General features: G+C 37.1%; 1 protein-coding gene across 4 annotated transcripts; it reads right to left on the bottom strand.

The window, feature by feature from the left end:
* Positions 1-16,808: 16,808 nt before the first annotated feature.
* LOC123315542 (solute carrier family 35 member F6-like) lies at positions 16,809-23,294 on the bottom strand. 4 transcript variants are annotated; one of them, XM_044901275.1, is made up of 8 exons: positions 23,161-23,294; positions 18,731-18,761; positions 18,528-18,675; positions 18,292-18,445; positions 17,499-17,783; positions 17,287-17,445; positions 17,047-17,201; positions 16,809-16,975 (listed from the first exon to the last, which is right to left on the bottom strand). In XM_044901275.1, the coding sequence occupies exons 1-8, from the start codon at positions 23,174-23,176 to the stop codon at positions 16,817-16,819; spliced, it is 1,107 nt and encodes a 368-aa protein (XP_044757210.1). In that variant the 5' UTR covers positions 23,177-23,294; the 3' UTR covers positions 16,809-16,816. The 4 variants fall into 4 exon arrangements, with proteins under 4 accessions (XP_044757210.1, XP_044757212.1, XP_044757209.1 ...); XM_044901277.1 differs by lacking the exon at positions 23,161-23,294 and having other exon boundaries at positions 17,499-17,687; positions 18,731-18,867; XM_044901274.1 differs by lacking the exon at positions 23,161-23,294 and having other exon boundaries at positions 18,731-18,867.
* Positions 23,295-23,580: the final 286 nt, after the last annotated feature.

Here is a 23,580-nt window from a genome sequence, read left to right on the forward strand (position 1 = left end):
AATAATATTAAAAATAGAGAAATTAATCGATCACAAATCGCAGATCACATTTGTTCTAATACGGGAGACCACATGATGGATTGGGACAACACTAAAATTTTAATGACGGAACCAGACCATTTTAAACGAAAAATTAAAGAGTCTACGTGTATTCTATTAGATCAAGATAATAATTTGGCAAATTGTTCGGTAGGGATAGATCATAATTGGATCAATTTACTAAAAAAGGAGCTGTCATCCGGTAATTTCAAAATTAAATGAATCAACGTTTCTGTGCAGTCTCTGTTTCTGTGTGTTGACAATTAATGTCAAACAAGAGCCACAATTCAGAAGATTTTCAAAAGGAGATTTTTCGTCTGATGAAGGAGTCTGATATAGACTCCGAAACGTTACAACTTAGAATTATTTCAACGTTATTTATTTTGAGTTCATTGTCAGGCAACAATTTTTTCTAGTTAATTTGCTCCTGACAAATTAGTGCAAGTATTTACGCAGGAGCAAATCGTTGATTTCATTTTTAATTGATTTTGTTTCAGAGATTGGGAGTGAAAACCCTAAAAAGTTTATGAAGAAATAAAGCTGGTGTTCCAGAATTATTTTTCAATCATTCAACACCATATTCTATGATAAAATTGTAAATATTTCTCCACAGAGCTACATAAAGACTACCTAGCTTTTCTAGTTGGGGAGCCCAAGAGGAAAATTTGGGATTTATTCGAGCATGTCAGATTAATATAAGGGGAGATACCTATACCTACACTAAAAATTAGGCCTGTATACAGGGTGAGTCTTTGACTCCTACAAATACTTTTTTAACAGTAGATTTTTTTTGCCTATACTATTTTTTCCGATTCGGCCCTGATAAAAAGATATAACCATTTTAGGCTTTCATAATGAGCTAGCTATGTCACCCCTGGAGAAACAAAAATCCCTTCAGAATATCTAGCTGAATCTATGACCTCACAAATCTGTGGATCTTTTGAACAGAGTTGCATTCAGCCAAAGTACCGAATTTTCCGAAGATCACAGTTATTTTATATTTTTGAACATCAAATCACTCGAAAACGCTGCATAAGAGAGAATATGTCGAATAATTTTGTCACAAAACGTTCAAATATTCATTAGATAGCGTCCTACTTAGTTTTAAGAGTTGGATTCTTTGAATTTTCGGTATTTAATAGTCATAATGAGAAAACTAGAAGACGTTGGTGATATCTTGTGTTAGATAAAGATTCATTTAATAAATGAAAGACAATACATTCCGAAATTCATTTCATTCGATAAAACCGTTTGTGAGAACTAAAAATGACATTTTTTATGGTTTTTCAACAGCCTGTATCTTTCAAACCGAGCCGATAAGGAAAAAATGATAAAGGAAAAAGTGTTTCCTATGGTCTCAAGAATCTATTTTCAAAATATTTGTACCAATCAAAAACTCACCCTGTATAGGGGGAATTGTTTAGGACAGCCTGTCAGAATAGTAGAAAAATGAATCATTGTTGTATGTAAGAAATTAAAGATTGCCTTCCAGGTGTCATCTAAGAGGAGCTGTATCCTACCAGGCTGATCAAAAAAATCATATGGAAGACCCAGAATGTCTCACAAGGAGTAAGGAGTAACCCCTTGAATTTTATCTCAACTACTCCTTTACATGTTTTTAACTTCAAAAAGAATCACCCCTCAATCGATAATGAATAACATATACGTGTACTTATCAAAATGCAACCTTGAATAATGGACCCACTTTCTTCTATGGAGTATCCAATCATCCAACTTTTTCTTATTTCAGATCATTTAATTTTTCTCGCTACCCATACACAAAGGATTTATTATAATTTTAATTTATTCATTTGCGCCAGCGGCAAATGAGCCAGAATGAGGTAAATCATCCTTGGATCCACGGACGTTACGGCGAACACCGAATGGTGTTTATAAAAAACGAATTACAAATATAATTACATTTTGATGGAATGCACCTGACTGGATAATCGCGCGCGTCTTCTTTCTGATACCATCGGAATTTTGTCCGAAGAACCGAGCCAGCCTATTGTGTTACCCCTCTAGGAATCTTAAATAACTAGATTAGAAGGTATCAACCACTCCGAAGCGGAGGAGCTTTGAGCGCATTCGGAAATAGAGCGGTAGCCGACTCAATTTTGGTCTATTAATCTGTTTCTTGCGCGTAATTTATAGATGTTACACTTCGGGATAGAAACTTTGCTGCAGGGATGACTGTTGTAATGACCATTGGATTCTTTATGATGCATTAGCCAATATGTGATTGTCTGCCCAATTTGATAAATGGTCCTATATAGGTATAGCAGATGGCTTGTAAATGTTTTAATTTTTTATTTAATTATTGATCAACATGAAAACATGAATTCATATTTGTCCTACGACTTTTATAGAAGGGGTATATATTGGGTGACTCCGTATATTGTTACGTGTAACTATTTTGAAATGAACCTTTCAAATTGCTCCCTCAATAAAATTGATTCTTCAGGCAGTAGGGGAGACTGGGGAGGGTTGATACGTTTTTTGGAATTTTTATTCTGGAAACTGAATTATATGAAGAAACAGGACTTTTCTTATATTATATAATTATTCAATTAATCGTTCAACAAAATAAATGTAGAAGTCTCAAAACATAATCATCTTATTCGGTACAGAACGTTGAACACAAAAACATGCAAACTGTCTCAAGCCTCCCCACATATGGGAGGATTGATACGATGTACTGGGAGGCATGAGACACCAATTGAAAATATAAGTCCCATTGGCATTACCTGCAAATGTCACATATAAACATTTTTGTGCCTTTTCTAACACCCGCAAATTCTTCGTCGCGCCATTCCGAGCACACCTGACACCTGAACCAGAATTCGTTTGATCTAGAGGATGAAAATGAACCATTGCTATATATATAGGCTACATATTCGCCCTCTCAATCATATTCTTCAACCATGTCATACTCATTGTCCGAAATACCCCGGTCTACATACTCTTTCTTTCGTATACCTCTTTTGTTTGAATTTCTTGGTTCTTGTTCTGCCTTGGCTATGTATGCTGCTGGATGTACTAGGATTATTTAGCTCAGTAGGTAGGTCGGCAATGATACTGGCTTGCTTTGGTCCCATAGGTGTAGAAAAATCAGGTAATGGTCGGTTAGTCACAAGAAAAGTCGGCCTCGTTAAATACATGGGGATTGTACGGATAAATTCCAGTTGTTAAAAATCCCCTTGATATGTTGGATGGTGAAAACGCCTTCATGTAGGCCTATCCAACTACCTACGGAATATTTTTTGAAGATGATACATGTATCAGGCCTCCACACGAGAAATGTCTCAAACCTCCCTGAAAGCTATTTTTAAAGTGATTCATGTTTTCATCTTATATTCATATATTTTGAAAACCGAATAAAACTGTAAATTGAGTAGTTTTATGCCTATTTCCCAGTGAAATGTTTGTTTATGCCGAAGAATTAATGCATGATCATAAAACCCTTAGGTAACTTGAGTGAAAACTTACAATTTCTCACCTCGAAACACTCTTTGTTGAATATTTCACAATCTACTGTTAGCCTTACAGATTAACGTCACTCAATGCCCTCTGCCAAAGAATAGTGTTCACTAGTATAACACTTTTGAAAACGGCTAGAGACCGCGGATATAAGCCTGTATCAAGCCTCCCCATGTATCAATGCTCCCTAGTCTCCCCTACATGTTTTTTATAATTATGTATATTAATTGACTATAGTTTTATATTTATTCACAATAATCTTCCGTACCAATATAAGAGGAGCATAATTGAAAAAGATACTAAGAAACAGCAAAAACGCCAGACGTTTCCCACTAATGTTTACCTTCTTGACCCCCCAACCAAAGAACCAAGAATAAATGTTATCTCTGTAACCCATCAATCCCTAACCTCCTCGTTTACACATCGAATTACAGAAGAATCCCTCGTTTCCGGTTCGAATAATAATACATCTATTCTTCTCCTATACCTTTTCAATCGTTCGACCAGGACAGCATTAACTCTACGGCCAATTAATCGAAGGCCATATCAGAGGCGCGAAAGATCGATTGTCTGCGATAGCAGGTTCTCACTTGTCCGGCGATTTCTCGAAGCCAAGACGGACATTCACTGATGCCCGACGATAGTTATCTATAAAAGGGTTGTATATGAGACTCTTAATTGCCTTAATTAAATACCAAAAAGATCGAATTCGCAGCACGACGATCACTTATCTCTTACATTTATCGCTTATTGGATCTCTCTCCTGATGCGTTATGCCCTCTCTCGTGAGACTTCAACACGTATCCACGTGATAGTGTTTCTTGCTGCATGCGGTTACACTTTTTTTTTCGAGATTATCGTACACGAAGATGTCGAAATATAAGCCTATCGATGAAGATTATAGGAGACGACTCTCGTATCCACTTTAATCGTATAAAGTATATGGTATTTATAACACTATCGTTTTAAATTCGAGATTGAGATTATGAAGAAGACTTTGGAAGCGTGCTACTAATGAAGAATAATGTGTTTAATTTTCTGTGGTCGTTAATGACACGCAGCTTTTTCCAAATATGTTTTCAATTGAGGAAAAAAAAACTATGACTACTAGGCCAGTAGCGTTTCGACCATAGTTATGAAAAAGTTGCAACCAAATTTATTTATTGCTGGAATGGCTTCAGATATGTATACGAGGATATATTTAAAAATTCTTAGCCTACTATGAAACCAAACAAAATTTCGATGTCAAAATATTTTATTACTCAACATATTCTCCTCTTGATTGGATACATTTATTACAGCGAAACTGCAACGTCTCTAGACCTTTCAAAAAACAATTTTCTTCTTGCTCTGCAAACCAGACCTCTGCAGCTTTTATTACCTCCTCGTTGGAAGAAAATTTACGACCTTTTAAACTTTTTTTCAGTTGACGAAAGAGATGATCTGGTGAATGAGGGGGGTGTTCTAGTAATTCAACCCCTAAATCAAGAATTTTTTGCATGGCAACATGAGATTTGTATGCAGGGGCGTTGTTCTGAAAAAACAAAACACCTTTGGATAGCTTTCCACGTATTATCTCTTTAATTTTTTCGCGTAGGGTGGTCAGTAATGTCGAATAGTAATCTCCGGTTATTGTTCTACCCTTATCCTAAAAATCAATCATGCTTACTCCATGGCAATCCCAAAAACCTGAAGCAAGAACTTTTCCAGCAGATTTTTTGACACGAAACTTCTTAGGTCTTGTAGAACCAGAGTGTCGCCATTCCATCGATTGTTGCTTTGTTTTTGGATTGTAGAAATGTTCCCAAGTCTCATCCATAGTAACAATTCGGTTTAAAAACTCTACATCGTTTGCAAATCGAGCAAAGACGAACGCGATGCTTTTACCTTGCACGCTTTTGGTCAACATTCAAACATTTGGGGATCCATTTTGCAGCAATTTTTCTCATGTCCAAATTGACGTGAACTATATGATGAACTTGTTTGTATGAAATATTCAGTGCTTCAGATATCCGTTTTAGCTCAATTCGACGGTCTGATAAAATCATGTCATAAACTGCATCGATATTTTCGGGGACTGACACAGAAACTGGCCTTCCTGTTCGGTCATCATCTTCAGTGGAAAATTTACCTCTTTTGAAGCTTGCAGTCCAATTTTTCACGGTCGCATACGAAGGACATTGATCACCAAGGGTATTAAGCATATCTTCGTAAATCTGCTTACCTCTTAACCCTTTGAAGTACAGGTACTTGATGATGGCTCGAAACTCCAATTTTTCGATTTTCATAATTTCGGTGGACATCTTCCTTCTTTTAATTTATTGCGTAACTCTGGTTTGCTTTTCTGACCTCAAACTTCACACTGACATTTTTAATGAGTTATTGTTCGTTGCTATGGTAATGAAAAAAAACTTTTATGCATGGACCTGGTCTAGGCTAGCTAGATATCAATACATTCTTGTATGTATATAAGTATAATAAAAAAAACATTACTTCTCAAATCATCATCTTTGTGTTGTGACATATGATTCTGATCTTTCCTTTTCGTGTTCGTGGGTTCGAAAAAGAATCATCGAATAAATGAAAAACTATATTCCAAAATTCATTTCATCCGATAGAACCGTTTCTGAGACTAAAATTTACATTTTTTTATGGCTTTTCAACAAGTTGTATCTTTCAAACCGAGCGGATTCGGAAAAAATGTTATAGGAAAAAAGTGTTCCTTTTGACCTCAAGAATCTACTCTTAAAAAACGAATTGAAGACTAACCCTGTATATATTCACTTTGGAACATCCAGTTTTAATACGTATTGATGGTTTTTCAACGATTTCACGCTTCGTTAATGGCTTATTATTAAGTCCTGGTTAGTCGAATCTACTCCTGTACGCAATTCAGATGGGCCACCGTTATTTTCCCTGGATCATTAATCATCGAACATCCTTGTCCATCCACCTCGTTCAACTGCCCAACTAATTGACGCTATCCTTCCTTATCTAATTGGTACGATTTATTCAAAATAATTGGACGTAATGGTTACAGCCGTACGAATTATTACAAATTGATTAAAACGTCTGATATTTAGCCGGCCAACTATAGTTTCGACGATCACAATGTATCGATGCTGGTGGTCCATAATAAAATCATTATCAGATATGAGGAATAAAAACGACTTAAGGGAAATATAATAACCCATTATTATCGGTCATGATATTTTCCCATGCTCGAATATGAGACAATGAGGGTACCTAGGTATGTATACCTACTAACAAACAGGGTTTTACCTTAACGTTTCGCCAATAAAAACATAGTCATTACGCTAATTAAGTTCGACGTAGTATCGTCCTTGCATACGTATTATGAGGGCTTTTTTCCGGAATTACTGTGAATCAGGATCATTCATTATGAAAATAATATTCAACAACGTACTGTGGGCTGAAATTCGTTCACAAATAATCGTTCTTCATTATGCACGCTCTTCCAAAAACCCATCTTTTAAATTTCCCTTGATTACAAAAATAAATTTAAATGAATGGATTTGCAGCATACAGATAAATTTCATGTTCCGCTAACATATAAAAGAAATAAACCAGTAATTGGAAACCTTTCATTTGCTACACCTGGCAGGGCACTGACGAACCTAAGGTGGCTCTGTAGAAAGGTTCAATCAGTTCAATTGGCAATAAAAGGAAAGGCTGAAATGGAAATTAGAATTCTACATGTAATCAAAAACTGATGCTCTGGTTGTGACCATGAAGTTTGATAGTTGAATATTGGCCCAAAATAAAGAGTTATTAATGGATATTGATAGACAATCTGTAAATAATGACTCATCAATCACAAGTGACTTATAAGTGTCGTAATGATCAAGGGGACGAACAGATGTTGATCATTTTATTCTTCCAAAGATCCAAAGATACACTATAAACTATAAGAGGCTTCAAGAATGAGGGTTTCAAACGCAATATAGGAAATTCGTTTTTAAAGTTATTAAAACATTGTCGAGAGATGATGTAAACTAATAATTATTACCTATTTTTCCACTTGCACCTTCACCATTTTGCATCAAGTAGTCGTAACGTCCAGTGCCTACTCATTTATTATTATTTGAATATTGAATATCTGAATTGTTAGATGAACAACACAATTACTCATAGTTGGGTAGCCCACGATGATAAATAAGGATTTATTCAAGCGCCGTGCAGACCTGGATTTTGAAGATTAGATGGTCAAAGGAAAAAAAGGTTCTACGGGCAAAATTGAGAAATTCTTAGCCTACTACAGAACCGAACAAAATTTCAATGTCAAAATATTTTATCACTCAACATATTCTCCTCTTAATTGGTATTCATTACAGCGAACCTGCAACGTCTCTAGACCTTTCAATAAAAATATTTCTTCTTGCTCTGCAAACAAGACCTCCACAGCTTTTATTACCTCCTCGTTGGAAGAAAATTCATGACCATTTGAACTTTTTTTCAGTTGAGGAAAGAGATGATAGTCGGATGGAGCCAAATTTGGTGAATGAGAGGGGTGTTCTAGTAATTTAAACCCTATATCATGAATTTTTTGCATGGGCAACATGAGATTTAGTGCAGGGGCGTTGTCCTGCAAAAACAAAACACCTTTGGCTAGCTTTCCGCGTCTTTTCTCCTTAATTTTTTCTCGTAAACTTCTCAGGTCTTGGAGAACCAGAGTCTCGCCATTCCATCGATTGTTGCTTTGTTTCTAGATCGTTGAAACGTACCCAAGTCTCATCCATAGTAGCAATTCGGTTTAGGAAGTCTACATCGTTTTCAAATCGAGCACAGATCGAAGGCGATGCTTCTACCCTTGCACGCTTTTGGTCAAAATTCAAACTTTTGGGGATCCATTTTGCAGCAATTTTTCTCGTGTCCAAATCGATGTGAACTATATTATGAACGCGTTCGTATGAAATATTCAGTGCTTTATATATCCACTTAAGCCCAATTCGACGGTCTGAGAAAATCATGTCATGAACAGTATCGATATTTTCGGGGACTGACACAGAAACTGGCCTTTCCGATCGGTCATCATCTTCAATGAAAAATTTAACTCTTTTGAAGCTTGCAGTCCAATTTTTCACGGTCGCATGCGAAGGGCATTGATCACCAAGGGTATTAAGCATATCTTCGTAAATCTGCTTACTCCTTAACCTTTTTAGATACAGGTATGTACTTTATGATGTCTCGATACTCAAATTTTTCGATTTTTACAATTTCGGTGGACATCTTCTTTCCTTTAATTCATTGCGTAACTCTGGTTTACTTTTTTGACCTCAAACTTCACACTGACACTTCTAATGAGTTATTGTTCGTTGCTATGGTAACGCAATATTTTTTTATGCATGGAACTGGTCTAGGCTAACTAGATATCAATACTTCCTCGTATTACTAGTATGGAGAAGGTATTTCATTCTTCTGGTGCTATCCATTTGCTCCAATCAGAGTAGAAAATGAGTTTTATCTAATAACCTCTATCACCTCAAACAAAAATCAACCTTTCAACAGTTTCGAGTGAAGCTGTTGTGTTGCCATTGTTGAAAATCGAAACAAGCGGATTCTTTCGACTTATGCCCTGCTCCAGGCTGAATAAGAAGTGGCAGAGTTATTATGCTATACTTTATTTGAACAGGGCATATTGATGGAACTTCTGGAATGAAGTTAGTTTCTTCCGCGAAATTGTTTATTAACATTTAAGACAAATATATGAGATGAACATGCACAGATCGGCGGAACCGACAAGCATAATATGGACAGAGGTACATTCGTGTAAGTAAATGAATATTGTGATGAATGATGATTGCCGGAGGCCTTCATAGAAGTTCACAAGAGATGAGTAGATGTGTTGTGTTGTGTTATTTTTAAGTGAGGGGGAACCATTTATCATTTATTTTTCTTTGTCATTCTCATTGATGAATGCAAATTCTTCTGTTGTTCTTGTTCGTATTACTCCTTAGTTTTCGCTTCACCGGCGGTGATAGAGAATGCATTTCGCATATGCTACCCTTCTTGAATATGCAACACACTGGGATAAATTCCCGTAGATGAGTGATATTGATATAACATGAAATCATGAGTTTGCTAAAACAGTTCATATAGTGGATGATTTCCTGGAAATTTTTTTTCAAAAATTCATTTCAAAACATCTGTTATTTCATACTTTTAGGTTTTGGATCAGTAGTGTCTAGCAGTTTTGTAAATCTTGAAAAGGACGGTACAAGATGAATTACTTCTCAATGAAAAAATAAGTAATCATAGAATACATGATGAACACTATATAATCTTATGGATAAATTCTTAATGAATAGATGACAGAAGGCCAAAATTGGTGCTGGTCCATTGGTTAAATTGCTCTGCTATAAAATGTCACAGACTCAACTATCATCAAGCATGTGACATAGTGATAGTGCCCATATCTATGAAATAGTCTGGGTTCCTGATCACTCTGGAATCAAAAGAAACGAAGAGGCCAATACACTCGACAGAAAGGAAGCATAAACGTCACTCACCTGCCCAGAGCCTTCCTGTGGTATAGGAAAATGCACCTTTAAGAAACAGTTTCTGGAGAAGGAAGAAACCAAAGGTAAACACTCTGGTGGGATCTTCCAGGAACGTATCATTCCAAAAATGAGGAGGATTGAGGACTAAGCCTCCTTGAATCCACCCAGATACTGGATTTCATGTCATGGAATGGAAGTCTGGAGTTGGATAACGCGCTGTAGATGACGCAGATGTGAAAACAGCTCTGATGAGGGACAGAATAAACCTTAAGGTTGCATTGAAATGTAACCTCCTTTCCAAACTACAAGTATCAGGTACGATAATTTCTTTGGCTTATATAGTTTGAGGAAAATAATACGATTTGAGTGAAATAAATTCTCAACCAGTGATCTAACAGAATTCTAGTTTCATTCCATATCGAACAATTGCTTTATGTGTTCTAAAATTAAACATTTCATTTTGAAATGTTTACCAATGTGCATTCGCAATCATCTTGTAGATTCTTGGGTTTAGATTGATCTAATACATTCCCAGATAACCGAAACCATCAGTAGATTGATGATTATGTATTTTCAGACGCGGATGTAACACGTCCTACCAACAAACATCATCTTATCTCTGATCATCAGAAAGAGCTGAAATGACACACGCTGATTAATCTCAGCTTCTCTCCCATCTTTCAGGTGTGGCACATGGATGACATCAAGAAATGGAAGAACCGTTTAGAGAACAGAATGGACCCATTCAAACGGAAAGTGAATATCATTCTGTGGCGTCGTTATCTGGCTCCGTAGATCACGTACCTATAACTACTGGTTATGATGACGAAACTTATCTTTTATTCACACAAATTGTATATTATGAATAAAATCAGCCACTCCAGTCGATGGAATCCCGCAGGGAGATGTGATATTATGGTTCCAATGGGTTGTCCGTCGGAGGAGCAGAGATGGATTTTGGTATGCTGGTCTCTGAATCCATTTTGTCCATTTCTTTCGAAGAATCACTGAAAGTAAGACCATGTGGATGTCTTAGAGGTAGGTATGGCCTAATAAGTTTTTGACATTTTTTTTTGTATTCTGGGAATGATGCAAGAAACAATACACTTGGCCAAGGTTTCGCTGGTACTTACATATCTTTGGTCCCAATGGGATTCTTGGCTGTCACTTCAAATAACCACACATGTATGCTGAAAATATATGTCAAGAGCGAAATTTTCAACAAGGGCCCTACAAACTGAGCCAAAGCACCATAACACTTTTTATGCAGCTTTACTTCATTAGTTTCTTCTTCAAATCAAAAGGGACCAGTGATTTCTTTAGACCACAATGCCCCCCAATCATCAATATGATAATGGTGCATTTTTTGTTCAAGATTCATTCGTAGATTAGTCTGAACCCTAAATGAGTCAAAGGATGTGTGGAAATAAAGTCTAGGGAATCAATCAAGAGGCCAAAAAAGTAGCACAACTTTCTTTCATTGGCCAGGAGCCTTTCTGTGGTAAGTATATGGAAATTTATAGAAATATTTTCAGGAGAAACCGAAAGAGAATTAGTCTGGAGCAAACTTCTGAGGCTAGAACAAACCAAAAGTTCAACACTGCGAGATATAAAAAGTAGCTGGATCTTAGCAAGAATGTGCTAAACGTTCTGGATTACTTACAGGGCATTGCCCTCTCAGGAGGCAACAAATTAAAATGAGTCTAGCAGAAACTGACTAATGTAGATTCTGTAGGAGGAAAGATGAAGCTCCAGATCACCTTGTGACATATTTCCGAGCCATTGCTAGTCAACTTTGGACTGGAAAATTGCAGGAGCTTGAAAGTAATCTCCTTGAACCTATCCCAGAAACTTGAGTTCATCAAAGCTGAAACTGGATAGCGAGGTATAGATGACATAGAAGCTAAAACAGCTCTGAAGATGGGCACAATAAATCTTAGAGTCGCTGTGCAATGCAATCTACTTTAAAATCTAAAATCTAGCGTTTAAAATACCTAATTTGCTAAGTACAGACCTGTGTCTTTGGTTTATGAGCCACATTTTCGCATTATGTCTTCTGAAGTCTTTTTGCCATATTGTTACATCACGAGTCAGGTTAACGCTTTGGAATATTCGGCTTTCCAATTATTTTCACACTGGATACATGAGCAATATCAAACCGATCGGAAATTGAAAGCACCCTTTGAACCATGAAGATCAAAATTCCATAATTTAGTGTGAAATAGTCGACAATCAAGATGAGGCATTGCATCATGTTATTTTGTGATAGAATTTCATTCTCTTACAGCGGGTTTCATAAAAAGTTGATTGCCCGATCAACGATTTGACAGTCCGTCGATTTCTTAAAACGAAATCACTGAAACCTTTTCATTTCTGATTATATTGAAGATAGCAATTCGTCAATCAAGCGTTGATTCCCCGATCAAGCTTTATGAAACCCGGGGTAAAAGTGGATTGCACAAAACTTTGATTGTCCGATCAACGTTTTGGCAGTCACTGCTGAATCCTTTCGTTTTTGATCATATTGAATAAGTAGCAATTGAGAATCATCGAATGGGCCTTTATGAATCATAATTTGATGTGAGAATGATATTCTGAATGTTCATAACTAAATTATCGATTGAAAACAAATTGACGTTTATCCGCCAATCAAGCGTTGATCCCCCGATCAAGCTTTGTGAAATCGGGGGTCATTGTGATATAGTGACAAAAATGACAAAACTGACGCGTAGTTCAAATCTAGAGCTGCTGTTGATGCGACCTCTGAGTAATTTGGTGTATAATGGACCTATGATTTCTGTTGAGAGACTAAGGTGTCAGTTTGGCCACTTGGTTGGTGTTGAGGGAGTTCTTTTTTGAGACGGTTCGCCAGCTTCAAATCAATTGTATGAAGAAATACAAATACTGAGGACTTATTTCTTCATTATGAATCAATGGCTATTATTGTGATGTGATCTTGTCTGAATCCGTACCTGTGCACCTCTGGATCCTTCTCCCATTAGACCAGCGCGTTCGACCGTTGGGCCGATCTTGTGGCTCGTGCTAAGCACAAGCACACAAGAGAGCATCTACTCCCAGCCCACGCACGACAACATTCTGAATGAAACAATCGTACACCGGAAACCGAGCGTAACATAAACGTGAATATCTAATTTGCGCCATTAGTAAAATCGACAATGATTGGCTCAGATTGTTATTTATCGTGACAGCTTTCCAACAATGCTCCTTGCCGTTTCGTTCTTGCCCGTATCGCAATTTTTCCCCGTCGATTTTATACCATATGGTTCGGAGTGATACGTTTAAAAACCTGTATTTTATCTGCACGGTCCGGGCTGACACTGTCCGGGACGAGCGATTTAAATTCCTAGAATTTCAATGGTATAAATAACATAATAATTTCGGAAAGCTTGATTTAGTTAAGCGTTATTTATTTTTCCGTTTCTCGTTTCTGGTTCTATTTTCGACGCAGTGACAGCTGTATCTGTGGTTACTCTTTCTTCGTTAACCACGGGTAAGCGACAATTTGTGGTCGCTGGATCTGGCCAGGTATACAATTGAAAATCAGCTCTTTCTTGGAAATATGTATATAAGACATCTGTTACATCCAGTCGATTAGTAATTTTCCTTCGAATATGGGTATATCACCATGAAATGTTACCTAGATATAAACCACCAACTACACGTGGACGCCGAGGAAAAAAATGTTATATTGTGATACAACTGTATGGTCTATTTTTGAACTCGTTCAAAAACAATCAATTGGTCCGAAAACTTTAGGGAATGGATAAAATATCGTTAATTTTGTGAGTTTCTTAGGTCACTTTCAATGTTCTTTTAATCAGAGAACTGATGGATTTCTGGAAATTGATCTCCCCAGTACCCTTCTACTAATCCTTTCATCACTAGTGCCAAACAGTAGTACGATATCTACTAAATAAATATGAACGTCAAATAGTTGTCAAGGGGTTAACTTAATCCAAGGTTATTGAGAGTTTTTCTTTTCGAGCTGGCCTCAGCAACTGAAATTACCAGTTAGCGGACCATTAAGTTTATCGAATAGAATAACTTTCGATAAATGGTGCTTAGTGAGTGGAGCATTTACACGTTTTTCATATCTACATCGAAGCTTCATTACCAAAGTCCAAAATTATGTCCACATCAAGATTTCTTAATTTAAATAAAGGTTACCAGATATCTACTGGACCTATGAGGTCAAGTCTACTTGACATAGCTTGAGGGGCTAGGAAGTAAAAGGATTCAAGCGCATTTTTGTAGTTCTGAAATAATTTGCACTCCAGAAATGTAGGATTGAGCTTGAAAATTATATATTAATACATTACAAAACTTTTTACATATCGTCGTTCTGAGATGCAAATTGCCCATTTTTGATGAAAACAAAGGTATTAGTGCCTTCTAGTGACAAACGCACAAACCAATGATCTGACAGCGGCCCAAGTTATAATTTGAAAGACAAGAAATGTTGAAACATATTTAAATTTGGTTTGCTTCTAATAAAAATTCAAATTTACAAAGTTTTTTAGCTCTCCTAAAAAAGTGTCATTTTGTGAGTAAGGCAATTTGCATCATAGAACGACGATATGTAAAAATTGTTCAAGGATTTTTTATTTACCTTATCTTTTAGATTTTATATCCTGCACTTGGATCGTTTTTTAAAATACGTGCACTTAAATCCTTTTACTTCCAGGCCCCCCATCCATTTAATACCTGCCATTGGATAATTTCTCCAAATATTCGAAAAGATTTTTTTACAAAATTACTTTTTTCCGAAATTTCATCGAAAATCTTCGGGAATTCTTGTTTTTTCAATCAATATGACAACTCAAGTACTCGTACAAAGTTTAAAAGAACCCATATGTCTCAAATTCTCATAGGCTCAATGACCTCCAAAAAGTTAAACCCTGCTAGTTGAAAATGCCGTAGATTTAATTCACCTGAAACTAGTCAGACAGCTCCGTAGGTTTGTCCGATCCTTAGTTTTCACTGCACTAAAAGCCATATAAAAGCTCCTCCAGCTCATTAGTTATAATGATGAAATCGTCAAACAGAAAAATTAAGTATCAATCTTATATTTTAGTTTAATTTGCGACATGTTAAGTATAGGCATAGACATATAGACATATAGTCTCTATGTCTATGAGTTTAGGTAATCATAAAAAACCATAAATTTGAGAAAAGTCATCATTGTCAATTCCTTTTTCAGATTCTTATGTCAAATCATAATCGAAAAATCATGGAGAATCCGAATTTCATTAATGATTGATTGCTAGATAGCAGTCTATTTTTGTGTTCGCATATGGAGGAACTTTGATGAAAACCGAATTTTATATTGTCATAATTATGAACAATGGGCCTTATTATTCATATACCAGAACCAGAACACAGGTGGAATTTTTTCTAAGGAGAATAATTTTTGATTAATAATGGATAAGAATATCAGAAAATCTGTAGTTTCTGATACTTCTATGTATGTGTTGACAGTCATACGTACCCATAGACATATAGATGTCTATGTTCATGTACGTACCTTCATTCAGTTCATGCTAAAGAACACGATCAACGAAAAATTTTTCAACTGATAAAATAGAAACTAACCGAACTGCATTTACCTACCCCAATTCAACCAGCACTCCAACCTCTTCAAGTAAGCTAAAACGCATCAATCTTCTCCTTGCATTGTAACCAGGTAGATGACAGGTGAAAGCACCTGATCATTAAGCCTAGCGACCATTTTTCGAGCATCGGTTACACTCTATTACCCGTCTGTCCTGTACGAGTGTAGAAAGGACAACAGACCTCAATTGATTAAGTGGCTGTTGATGATGGCAAGATGGATGACTTTTGATTTTTATGACACGCAACACATAATTTGCCCATTAGTGCAGTGTGGCCGGTGGTAACTTCTTATGTGGGTGTGCGTTACACCGAATCACTATTTGTGTTTGATTGTCCTCAGGATGTTTTGTATTTGAGATAGCAGTTTGATAAACCTAATAAGGGTTAATTGACTATATTCGCTTACAGCCGTTGGAATCATTATGCGATACAACAAGAATTTGGTTATACTTTGACTTCAAAAAAATTGCCCATTCACTTAATCGATGTTAATAGGCTATACCCTATATACTAGCTGGTACTTCATGGGGTGCTGATGCAACTACTCTTCGAACGGCAGCTTTAGTTTTGTTTTTACCAACTCTTTCCTTAATTCGAATGTAGGGGACAAGGATATTTGGCAGTCTGAATGGAATACGTGAACTATTTTCAACCAAAAATTAGTTAGTGATCCCACGAATGGAGTTCCTGGTTTTTATGTTCCCTGTAAATTATGGTGTATTTTGAATCGTATAAGAACAGGTCACGGACGCTGCAATAGTATGCTTGCCGATGGAATTCAGTTGAAAGCCCTAGTTGTGAATGCGGGGAACCAGAAGAAACCATAACTTATCTGGTTAATCATTGTCCCATAAATGGGATGATGGTTTTAGAGCTATTCATGCAGTTTCCGAATCTTCTTCGAATTGGGTTGTGAATTTTTGGTCATGATATATAGAACTCAATTTATTATCTCTTATTTTTCTGCTTTTGTTTATTTTTATTTCATATAAAATCTTCCAATTACTTGAAGTTTTTTTTATTTTCTTCGAGGAAAGAATCAATTTTTGCAGTGCTATAAGCTCTTAATAAAATTTTGATTCATATAATGGACACTCAATCATACATGGATATACATGGTTGAATCATACAACATATGTATTTTATCCTTCCAATACAGGGGATATCCTTCTTCTCATCGACATAGTATGTTCGTCTTCTTCTTCTATAATTCTCTTCGGACAACATTTCCTCTCCATTGAGGTGCAGCCAATATCATTATAAAGGGCCTGACCTAACATGAGTAGAAAGAATCCAATAAGCTGCACAAAAAAAAATTAACATTATCGATAGCAATCCAACGATACTCAGAGCAGAAAGGAAATATTCTCACCTGAATGAATTGAAATTTTTGTCCGAAAAACGCTATGCTGCATATCCACAAAGGCAGTATCCGCATGCTGTCCAGGACTTTATTTGTCGTAGAAGACATCTCCTTCGATACAGTCAGACCGCAAAAGTTGAAGGACGCCATTGTGAAGATTTTTACTGTGAGGACAATTTGGCCTTGAGTATCTCCAATGAATTATCGATATAATCCACCATTTTTCAATGCTGTTATCGATTTACTTACTTATAAGAGTAACTCCTATCTTCCAGTTGTTGTAGACTTGAACACACCCGTCAGGAAAATCACCAAGAGTTCCTCTTGAGTTAACACCAAGGGGATAGCCCACAGGTATGAAGTAAAAAATTAAATGTACGGGAATCATAATAATGAAACCGAATAAACCTGAAGCAGATATTCTTATTGGAAATAAGCCAAGGGAATATCAATTTTCTCACCTTCCCAACCAGCTGCCTGCAGTGGAGGAATATCGTACTTTTTCAAGTATTTCTCTTCTAAAACTACCTGGCAACCGGCAAGAAAAGAACCAACGACAGCCATTCCATCCCCCAATATTATACTTGTTGTGTCTTTTTCCCCCGACTCCTTTCTATCCTCATAATCTGACAGGCCTACCAGTACCACTCCTAGGATGACGAATATTATACCGGAGGTTTCACGCCAATGCGGCACATGCCCAAAAACGAAGTAGCTCAACAGGGCAGTGAAAACAATCATGGAACCTAAGATATTTTATCGATATCGAAATGAAGGAAAAATAAATATAATGTAGAAATTTATCATTTTTTCTCAGCGAATTTCCTCCAATGATGCCAAAGTAAATAATTGTTGACGTAGATATCGCAACAAAAAGGTTAATTTTTTTAACAACATCAGCAAAAGTTTCAACTGCTAAGTGATATCAATATGGAACGAAGGAGGTTGATGATCTACATTAGCAAGATGCAAAGAAAGGATTCTTCGAATAATCGACTACTTGGAGCAAAAACGAAAACGTATTGAACAAAGAACCTTCCAGTTGAACTATTACACTGTACACATATTGGATATACTCTTATCAACTCTATCTTTCCCTTTTGGCAGAGTTTGCTGAGTTTGTTAGAAAAAAAATTCAGAATCCTTCTTATTATTGAGATTTCCATATGTTCGTTTACTTTAAATAGGTATTTTGTCGAATTCTTGAAATATACGCCAAATAGACAAACCTAATGAAAGAGTATGTTCATTTACTTCTCAGCATTGCCAAACTTGACACGTAAGTGAAAAGGAGTCCAACCACCAGACTGGTAGTAGCAATCAATTCGAATATTCCTGGAAGCAGGAATATGAAGACGTTGAAATGTCTGTTGCCCCTCGTGAGCAAATGTTCGTCAGGTAGTGTTTCCTGCAGATGACATCGAGCATAATAAAAAAAAATTTAAGACTGTTTCGTACTTAAAAACAGGTTAAAAACAGGCTCAACTTACACTCTTACACTTGAAACAGAAATACAAAACGTTGAAAAGAACTAAATTCATGAACATCCCAAAAGCTCCTACGCTAGATTGGATGAAGGGATGTTGGAATAGCCTAACTTCTCCATCGATACCTACTGATTCTTGCATATTAGCATACCTGTTGAAATAATGGTATCAATAACAGCCTAAAACAAAGATAATATTTGACTTACTTGTTCACAAGGGATCCTAACACTGCAGCACCTACAAATACGAATATTATTATAGCATAATACAAAGAACATTGCATGGCTCCTTCTATTCTAGATAATCATACTTCAGAGTGACATTAAAATCAAAAATTTTTCAGTTTGTCACCATTGTTTTTCTGTGAATTGTGAGATATCAACAAGATTATGATTTTGCGTCTTTTTGGTTTTTCCTAGGAACTAGTTCGCTAAAGGTCTGTAGTTTTCTAATTCAAAGCCAAAAATTGTCCCAAGAATTCTTACTTGAAATCAATATGTAAAGTGGTTCAAGAAATCGTCTATCAATACTCCCAAAAATTAAGTACCTATTTCAAAAACTATTCGCTAGATGACGCTGAAATTTTGCAAAGACCTTGGAAATGTTATTTAACAGCCAAATACTAGCAACTCAATTGGATCTGCATACATATTTATAATATTGAGACGATATTTGGCCGAGAATTTCAAAGCTCGACCGCTATGGGTATGGATATATGAACAAGAGGGCAAAAACTCCCGATTTTACGTCAGGACTCTGCTCATTTATGCACACAGCACTTCTGGCACAATTTTCATTCCCATTTATAATACTGGTTTCACACAAACAGTTGCCCGAAGTGCTGAAAATAATCAACTCCTTCTAATCTGTTCTGCCCCAACGTATTCATATCTAAGAACCGTTCAAAATCATAAGTCAAACACGAGTTGGTACTGCGGACACAAAAAACGTGAAAAGTCCATTCATCCATATCTTCCGCTGTCATCGCGGGCGACAGGTTAACAATTTTCTGACAATACCACCTATCGGCCCCTCCATCTAGCGTCAGTAGCGTCGGCACGAGGTCAGTCGCAAGATACAAGATCGGAACAAGAACGGGCGTGCTCAGAAAATAGAAATTTGGTCGCGCGCGCGCTTCGCCCACGGTTCCTTCGTGGAACCCACGCATCTTTCAAATATCGCGTCGGCGTCCACCGCAAAGTTGCCAGGTCTGGTGAAAAATCAGAGGAATTTGGAGTGTTTCATGCAAGGTCGAAACTGTAAATCACAACTATTCTGCTGACAACTCACAAGCACCATTTCTCCTCGAGATCGAGTCCCTCTTTCATCCTTCAAAAGAAAAAAAACCAATGGAGCATGGAGCTGGCGTTAGAACACACGTGGTAGCACATTGTCAATTCCAACAAACGTCATAGAAGCTTGGCACTCGCAACCACCTACTCTTTCTGGGGATCTAGCTAGACGGTGAATGAAATTCTCGAGCTCAACATATCAACAAGAAACGTGATGAAGATGAATCGTAATCTGCATCCTGCATCCTAACTCTTCTATATGAAGGACTGCAGGGAGGCAGGGGTTTACGGAGTTTGGAATACCAACACCTTGAAGAAACGTTTGAAAATGGCAAAAAGGACATTGAGAACTGAAAACCCGCTTCTAAGGATGGTAGAACATAATTAAATCGGGAATCAAGAAACCTTCCTATTTAGGGCTTTTAGAACAACCTTGGAGAGGCTCTGAATATCCGACTATCAATATATCACGAGCTGGTAGCACCGCCTATAAAGCCATCAGAACAAAGGAGATTGAGAAAACAGATAAGACAAGCACAACTGAAGTTACTACTCCAAAATGATAGGAGATGCAATCTGTAGATTTCAAGAGTTTGAACGACCATGGCTTCTGAAAAAAAATTTCCTTTGCTTTACTGAGGACAGTTGTGCTAAAGTCGAAATCGTAGGGATTTGTTCTGGTTTATCAAAATGGAGTGATAAATACTAGAGGTATAAGAAGAATATAATGAAACCCTAACAACTTGCAGGGCATGCCACGATCACACTGGATGTTGGTTCTGATTATAGAATGTTTAGAAGGAATGAGAACTACCTGTGCAACAGAGTTGCTACTTGTAGCACTTCTCTTTTGTTGAGGCAGGATGAGGAACTATAAAAAAAATCTGTGAGAGGTTTTTTAGTGAGCATCCAAACAACAGGATTTGCGTTTTAAAGGTTTTTGCACCCACGTGGACGGCAAAATGAAATAATTATCGGTGAAACACGGGAGTTGGTAAGCATGGAGTGGTATGGAGGAATAACTGGCCTTTTTATTCAAATACATAAAGCTATTTTGTTAACAGTGGATGGTAAACATTTGCTGTTCATCGAAATTCCAGTTTTTTTAATCAAGGGAAGACTGTACTGCTTATGAAAGACTGAAGGTCATGTATGGAGTTGCTCTGATCTTGTCATTTGGTGGTTCGGTTGGTGTTAGATGTTTTGGGCAAGGCACACCTGCGATAAAAATCTTCGACTCCCGAAGGCTGAAGTACTGCCCAATATATGCAACGACATTCTTGACAAAAGGCAAAATGAGTACCACAGAGTGTTGTCGGCCAGTCACCAGATGTTTTGTTCTATTCTACCATAGTTCCTTGATGTCTACTTTGGAGTACGATGAATATTTGATTCTATAAGAAAAATCTTCCATCAAACTTCCATTTGGTAGCCTCATTGTTTTCTCTTCTTATTTGTCGGCATCTTTGATGTCTCAAATCATCAGCTGTGAACGATTTAAGGTGCCTATTCTGCCCCTGCGCGTTACCTCATTGAAAACGATCATAACAAGCTTAAATCTTCGATCCACGATTCCTCGTTATGGCAACATTGGTCCACAGCCGGATTGACACGAGCGACCATCTGGTCCGCTCTTCTTCTTCATTCAGGACGCGAATAAAATCAATTTGTTCGGCTCTCGTTCTATGAGGCGAGGAGGTCGTATGGGAAACTGATTGGATATAAATTTATGGGACTCTAAAGGAGAGCCGCATAAATCTCAATTAGGGGGAGTTTTGTCGTATGCGGTCGTGCCACAGACTGTCGCGGCTTCGGCTGATGTACGATAGTAGGACGGGGAAAGGGTACCAAAAAAAACTTTGTGTCGAGTGATCTATTATGCGTCTGTTTCTGTGAGCGGCACTTCTGGCTTTCTGGAGGAAGAATTCCGAAGGAGAGCTTCAGGGATAACAAATACATGCATTGAGACTCAATTCTAATCGTTGGGTTTTAAACGTCGCATAGTACAATATTGATATTAATTCTGTTAAGATATGGCTTTTTCTTGCTCAACTTGTTCAAACTGCGTGAAATAATGATAGATATAGCGTTCCTGCATTCTCCCACTAAGCAAGAGTTGCTCTGATTTCACAAAGGGATTCCAGTGTTCATTGACTGTCATAACATATGAAAATATGTTTGCCGGAGTAGGAAGGTCGATATATTGGTGTGGGGTGTACCAATTCCAGTTCCTGTGGAAGTTACAGAGCCATTGGTGAATCAGGTTAGACTTTAACAAACCTATTTGAGTCGTATCAGGAACAATCACCATGTAGGGTTCGTAAAAACAGAAGCTAGTGCTCTACCTTATCGAGACATCCCTGAATAATCCACTGTCAAAGCATGGTCTCCAACGCAGCCTCCTAGAACTGTCATCATATCCACATCCATAAAACGAAGAAAACACACATCTGGTATTTCATCGATGTCATGGTGATCCATCACCAAGCGCCTCAGACAGTCTTTCCTCTATAATCTGATCATGATGGTTTGGTTTCAGGCCTTCTTTATAGAATTTCGATACACCAAAGATGCATAGCTCAGAATAGGTCTCACCACCACAATATACAACCATTGCATAAGGTATGGTTTGAAGCTCTATCCACTTCAAAGCACTCTCTCTTCGAGATGATCAAAAGATCGTATCAACCTTATCAATTTGGATCTTAAAAAGTTTTTCCACAGTCAGTTTTGCCGTATAGGCAGTATATTCCAGAAGAATTACCTATGAAGCAACTGTCAACCTCAGAAAGGTGTCCCCTTTGTACCACAAGAGATGATCGTGAATTGAAGGTGACTTATGATGTGTACAAAAGTTTGAATCACCAGAAAAAATCGACCAGTATGTGTCAAATGAATATTTCATTTTATTATTACATACTTCAGGTGTTTGGAGAGACTTTGATTGAGAGGTTTTCCAATTCTTTCAGTTAGATAAACATGTACACCAGTATACCAGATCCTATTAGTGAATTAAGTGTAGCTCTCCAGGGTTAATAATTGAGGAAACATGAAAGAACTCATGAATTACTTGATGTAATTGAATATTTTATTTCAGATAATCCATCAATTACTACCTTATGAAGAAGGTATGTGTCCGATATCACTTACTCCTAAAGTATGTCATTAACCTCAAAAGATACAGAGGTATATAAAAAACACAACCACTTCTCGAAGGGGGTGAATGACAAACTCCTCAGTTAAAGATGAAAACTGCGTAATTCAAAATAAAATTTGACCCATTCCATCCACTCCGTATATTTTTCATCATGAATGCATGACGGCGCCAATGGTCAATTACCTACCTAGCTCGGCGCACATTGTTCCACTATCTGATGTACTTAAGATAAAAACGAACCAAGTCAGAGTTCACGTACAGTAGTCGAGGGGAAATTAACCAAGTAATGAACTTCATCATGACGAAGTAAAAATTCGACGGAAATATCACATGTGGTTGAAAATAAAATAATTCAATTTAGTGCGTCTTAAGAGAATAATGAGACAATGGAATGGTCATTCCATTGGCGCAAGAGTTATCTTGGTCGAAACAACGGGAAACATGTAGTCATCGTAGTTAGTGGAGCAGCCGTCAAGACTCCTGATCTCATTATAAATCAGAATTATTATGTTATAAAGATAAATTGGCACGCTTATGTCATCTACGAGCGTTCGTCAGGAAGACCGCAGCTAGTCGTACTTTTATAGAGACGTTTTTTTATTAATGG

Source organism: Coccinella septempunctata, chromosome 6 (assembly GCF_907165205.1).
Source record: "Coccinella septempunctata chromosome 6, icCocSept1.1, whole genome shotgun sequence".
NCBI lineage: Eukaryota > Metazoa > Arthropoda > Insecta > Coleoptera > Coccinellidae > Coccinella > Coccinella septempunctata.

Excerpts from the sequence above, each read along its gene's own strand:
- LOC123315542 (XM_044901274.1), bottom strand. The coding sequence starts at position 18,807 with ATGCAATGTTCTTTGTATTATGCTATAATAATATTCGTATTTGTAGGT. Across the intron at positions 17,784-18,291 it reads AAGTTTGGCAATGCTGAGAA|GTTCCATGATTGTTTTCACT; the intron begins GTAAATGAACAT and ends AAAATATCTTAG. Across the intron at positions 17,202-17,286 it reads GATAGGAGTTACTCTTATAA|TAAAAATCTTCACAATGGCG; the intron begins GTAAGTAAATCG and ends TTGTCCTCACAG.